This window comes from Asparagus officinalis, chromosome 8, assembly GCF_001876935.1.
Source record: "Asparagus officinalis chromosome 8, Aspof.V1, whole genome shotgun sequence".
NCBI lineage: Eukaryota > Viridiplantae > Streptophyta > Magnoliopsida > Asparagales > Asparagaceae > Asparagus > Asparagus officinalis.
The window spans coordinates 128,765,564-128,771,084 of record NC_033801.1 but is presented as its reverse complement, the minus strand read 5'-3'; the positions used below and the strand labels follow the sequence as shown (position 1 = coordinate 128,771,084).

The window sequence follows — 5,521 nt, the reverse complement described above, 5'->3', positions numbered from 1 at the left end:
CTTTCACTGAAGTTCATGCGGAAAGGCTTAAAATACCAATGCAATCTCTTTCACTGAAGTTCATATGCGAAAGGGAAAAGAAATTCAATATTTCAATTGACAATGACGACGAGTTAAATTTGATGTTCGAGTATTGTCGGTGTAATGGATTAACAGACGTGAATTTGTATGCTACCTCCGCTGCGGAATCCTCAACTTCGTAGAACACGCAGACTACGCCGGAAACTACGTAGGAATTACACTCCAGATTTCCTTTTGAGTTCACTGATAGGTTTTGCCATTAGTTGTTAACCTCATGCATTGGTTGCTTTGGTAATGTATTGGTTGTCAAGGTTATGTTAAGCACTGGTTGTTAAGGTTATTTGTTGGCTGTTACGTATACTAGTTGGTTGCTAAGATAAGGTGTTTGATGTTAAGTATATGCGTTTATTGTTAAGGTCACGAGTCTGCTCTTAAGTATAAGGGTTAGTTGTTTAGGATATATGTTGGATGTTACGTTTATGAGTTTGTTGTTAAGGTTATCAGTTCGTTGCTAAGGCTATGTATTTTTATTACTACTTCAGGACAATATCGATAGAAAATTCACGGTGCGCAGATACCACGTTCACCCAAACCTATAATGATGAGCGTATTCCTAATGACAACCCCACCGGCGACTCGATCATGCTGCTGGAAGACATGCTTAATCACCAAACAAAGATCCCAACTGAGTGGCACACCTCCATTCGTGAAGTTGGTCAGAAATTTGATAGTGCTGCTGAAGTTAGATTAGCACTTCAATACTATTCAATTGCTAAACAGTTCGAGTATGATTTTTACCACAATGAACAAAGACGCATAAGAGTCTATTGCCGATTCAAGCACACACATGGTTGCCCTTGGATGTTGTTTGCTTCCCCGCTCAGAAATTCGTCTATCATGTCCATAAAGAATTTCGAGCCTACCCACACCTGCGGTCAACATGGAGCAAATGCTGGCAACTCAAGGGCATCAAGGAAGTTCATTGCTAGCCAAATACAAGCTATTTTGAAGGTTAGGCCAGATCTTCGTGCGGTCGATATCAAGAACAGCATGCTCTCTAATTTTGGCATCAAAATTAACTACAGTAAATCGTGGTGGAGCAAGGAGACAGCTCAGCAGGACCTGTTCGGTGACGATGATGAGGCTTACGATTCACTGAGATGATCCTTTTCTTTTTTATTCTTCTAAAATCACTCTTACGTTTTGGTTGCTAACTATACGTAGTAGTTGTTAAAGTTGGTGGTTCGACGTTAAGTATACGGGTTGGTTGTGAAGTTTGAAGATCAGTTGTTATGGTTATGAATCCGTTGCTAAATCTACTGCTTACGTTTTAGTTGCTAACTATACATATTAGTTGTTAAAATTATTGGTTCGTCTCTAAGTGTACGTGTTGGTTGTGAAGTTTGAAGATCAGTTGTTATGGTTATGAATCCTTTGCTAAATCTACTGCTTACATTTTGGTTGCTAACTATTCGTATTAGTTGTTAAAGTTATTGGTTAGTCGTTAAGTATACGTGTTGGTCGTGAAGTTTGAAGATCATTTGTTATGGTTATGAATCCTTCGCTAAATGTACTGCTTTGTTGTTATATTCATGCAGGTATGAATCCATGGTGCATGCAACTAATCCAGGGAGTCGTGTTATTATTGATGCTGATGATGGGAGGTTCAGGCGATTGTTCATTAGTTATAATGTCTGTATTGAAGGGTTCATTGCTGGGTGTATGCCTCTATTGTTTTTGGATGGAATATTTATTAAAGATCGTTACAGAGGCATACTACTTAGCGTTACCGGGTATGACGGCAACCAGGGAATATTTCCCCTTGCTTATTGCGTATGCGACCAAGAGAATGAGGTTAACTGGAAATGGTTCTTACAAGGATTATGAACGTTACTGTATGATAGGGAAAATCCTTACCAACCTCCACATCGACTGGTAATGATTTCAGACGCTGACAAGGGTATCAGGGCAGCAGTCGAGGAATTCTTTCCAGATGCATTCCATTCAAGGTGTGTTCTGCATCTAGTTGAGAATTTCAAAAAGAAGATGAAGGATTTTGGGCACAACACAAATGTCGTTACTACGTTGGGCGATCTGTTACAATCTGCGGCTTATAAGTTCACAATATCTGAATGGGATAATAACATGAAAGAATTGGCAACGATCGATCACAGGGCTTACGTCACTATAATGGAATACTCCCCGGATAGATGGGCAAATGCGCATTTTCCTGGTATAAGGTAAGATAGCTTGGTCCCAACGTTATTTTGTTACAGCACCGTTATAGTTGTTTAGGTTAGAGTTATCCTACAGTTTTCTGTTAAGGTTAGATTTTTATTGTTATGGTTAGAGTTATTCTGCTAGGGTTTTGCTGTTAAGTTTAGGATATTTGTTGTTAAGGTTAGGCCTTTAATGTTTAGTTTATGGTTTTATTGTTAATGTTAGTGTTTTGTTGTTAAGGTATGGCCATGTTACTTCAAACGTTGCTGAGTCCTTCAACAGCTGGATAAGAAAGGCACGATTGTTGCGAATCTTACCTTTGGTTGAGACCATACAGAAGCAAATAATGGAGCACATGCATGAAAGGAGGCTAGTGGGTCAGAAATGGTCTGGATACTTATGCCCGGAAGCGGAGATGGTGCTGAGTGATAATATTCAGCATGGTAGCTGCTTGGCGATTAAACATTCGACGGAAGATATTGTGGAGGTCGAGTCCAATAAAACTTGCCGTGTAGATTTGAAGAATCGGACTTGTTCTTGCAAGTCCTGGGACATCACCTGCATTCTTTGCAAACATGCGTGCGCTGCAATTACATGGATGGGATGAGATATTTATTAATATTGCGATTGGTACATGACTGTTGACGCATTCAGAGCAAGTTATGCACCGATCATCTTTCTCATCCCAGATTACGAGAAGCGCTTTGTACCACCAGAAGAGCGAGTGTTGAAGCCTCCTCTCACCAAAAAAAGACGTGGCAGACCATGCACAAGACGAATAAACAATAGGTCGCTGAACACCCGACCTGTTAAGTACTCTCGATGCAACATGGAGGGTCACAATCGTGCAAGCTGTAACGAGCCTATATAGTTTAGCGTTTTATTGTCATGTTTATGGAATTGTTGTCCTGTATATCATTACAAGTGAGAAGGTCATAGCTTGGCTCTTAAGGTTATTACTTGGTTGTCAAGTTTATCACTTTAATTTTAAAGTTTTGACTTGGTTGTTAAGGTTATTATTTGGTTGTTAAGTTTATCACTTTAATGTTAAAGTTTTGACTTGGTTGTTAAGGTTATTATTTGGTTGTCAAGTTTATCACTTTAATGTTGAAATTTTGACTTGGTTGTTAAGGTTATTACTTGGTTGTCAAATTTATCACTTTAATGTTAAAGTTTTTGATTGGTTGATATGTTTATCGATTGAATGTTAAGTTTACTGTTATAAACCTGTTATCCACCTGCTCTTTGTTATCAGTATCACCGATTGTTAAAATTGTCAAGTATATCGTTAAAATTGTTAAGTTTTATGGCTTGTTGTTAAGGTTATTACTTGGTTTTCAATTTTATCACTTTAATGTTAAAGTTTTGGCTTGGTTGTTAAGGTTATTACTTGGTTGTCAAGTTTATCACTTTGGTTATTATTTGGTTGTCAAGTTTATCACTTTAATGTTAAAGTTTTGACTTGGTTGTTAGGTTATTACTTGGTTGTCAAATTTATCATATAATGTTAAAGTTTTTGATTGGTTGATATGTTTATCGATTGAAAGTTAAGTTTACTGTTATACACCTGTTATCCACCTGCTATTTGTTGTCAGTATCACCGATTGTTAAAATTGTCAAGTATATCGTTAAAATTGTTAAGTTTTATGGCTTGCTGTTAAGGTTATTACTTGGTTTTTAATTTTATCACTTTAATGTTGAAGTTTTGGCTTGGTTGTTAAGGTTATTACTTGGTTGTCAAGTTTATCACTTTAATGTTGAAGTTTTGACTTGGTTGTTAAGGTTATTATTTGGTTGTCAAGTTTATCACTTTAATGTTAAAATTTTGACTTGGTTGTTAGGTTATTACTTGGTTGTCAAATTTATCATATAATGTTGAAGTTTTTGATTGGTTGATATGTTTATCGATTGAATGTTAAGTTTACTGTTATACACCTGTTATCCACCTTCTCTTTGTTGTCAGTATCACCGATTGTTAAAATTGTCAAGTATATCGTTAAAATTGTTAAGTTTTATGGCTTTCTATTAAGGTTATTACTTGGTTTTTAATTTTATCACTTTAATGTTGAAGTTTTGGCTTGGTTGTTAAGGTTATTACTTGGTTGTCAAGTTTATCACTTTAATGTTGAAGTTTTGACTTGGTTGTTAAGGTTATTATTTGGTTGTCAAGTTTATCACTTTAATGTTGAAGTTTTGACTTGGTTGTTAGGTTATTACTTGGTTGTCAAATTTATCATATAATGTTGAAGTTTTTGATTGGTTGATATGTTTATCGATTGAATGTTAAGTTTACTGTTATACACCTGTTATCCACCTTCTCTTTGTTGTCAGTATCACCGATTGTTAAAATTGTCAAGTATATCGTTAAAATTGTTAAGTTTTATGGCTTGGCTGTTAAGTTTTATGGCTTGGCTGTTATCTACCTACTCTTTGTTGTCAGTTTTTCTTGTTTGTTGTTAATGTTACTATTATTCACTTGCAATTAGCTATCAAGGTTACCAAGATATTTTTGATTTGACTGCATTCAATGCATTTTATAGTTCCCAAGGCAATAGAGTAATATCACCATCCCTCGGATTGTTCCAATACAGAACCGAACTATATAACATTTCTCCTCGCCTTTACATCTTCTTTATCTTCCCATCACCGTCATTCTATTTGTCCTCACTATTTTCTCGATCATCCTAAGCTCTCCCCTCTCCAATCTCATAAACCAGAAGATCACGGCTAGCCCTCACACTTATGAAGGCTTCTTCAATATTTCTGGGTTCTGACCATATGATAGCATCAACCTTTTTTGAATATTATTACCTTTATCTATTCCCCCATTGTCATTATCTCTAAGTTCCATCGGATGGGCTTGAATAGCAATGGCCTTCTCCAAAGAGCTTTCCGTTAACTTAACAGGCTGCTGGAAAGCTCTTTGTTGGAAGCCATTTATATTCAAGCACAGTTTATGGAACTTAGAGAATTGACAATGGGGAATAGATAAGGTTATTAGCATTCAGTTGGTTGATGCTATCATACAGTCAGAATCCAAGAAATCTTATACTCGAACGAGCCTATATAGTTTAGTGTTTTATTGTCATGCACATGGATTTATTGTCAAGTATATAGTTACAAATGTTAAGGTCATGGTTTTGATGTTAGGGTTATTATTTGGTTGCTAGGTTTATTGATTGAATGTTATGTTTACTGTTAGGTCTCTTATTGTTATTCACTTGTGCTTGGTTGTCATGGTCACCGGAGTATATTCTCTGCTAATGCATTCAATGTTCCT

The 5,521-nt window shown here is 36.3% G+C and overlaps 1 protein-coding gene across 1 annotated transcript; it reads left to right on the top strand.

Moving 5' to 3' along the window:
- Positions 664-2,848, top strand: LOC109821926. Its single transcript, XM_020388083.1, has 4 exons — positions 664-806; positions 1,620-1,814; positions 1,926-2,261; positions 2,482-2,848. The coding sequence occupies exons 1-4, from the start codon at positions 664-666 to the stop codon at positions 2,846-2,848; spliced, it is 1,041 nt and encodes a 346-aa protein (XP_020243672.1).

Coding starts and splice junctions, on each gene's coding strand:
- LOC109821926 (XM_020388083.1), top strand. CDS start 664: ATGCTGCTGGAAGACATGCTTAATCACCAAACAAAGATCCCAACTGAG. Junction 807..1,619: donor TCAATTGCTAAACAGTTCGA/GTATGATTTTTA, acceptor ATATTCATGCAG/GTATGAATCCATGGTGCATG. Junction 1,815..1,925: donor ATACTACTTAGCGTTACCGG/GTATGACGGCAA, acceptor ACTGTATGATAG/GGAAAATCCTTACCAACCTC.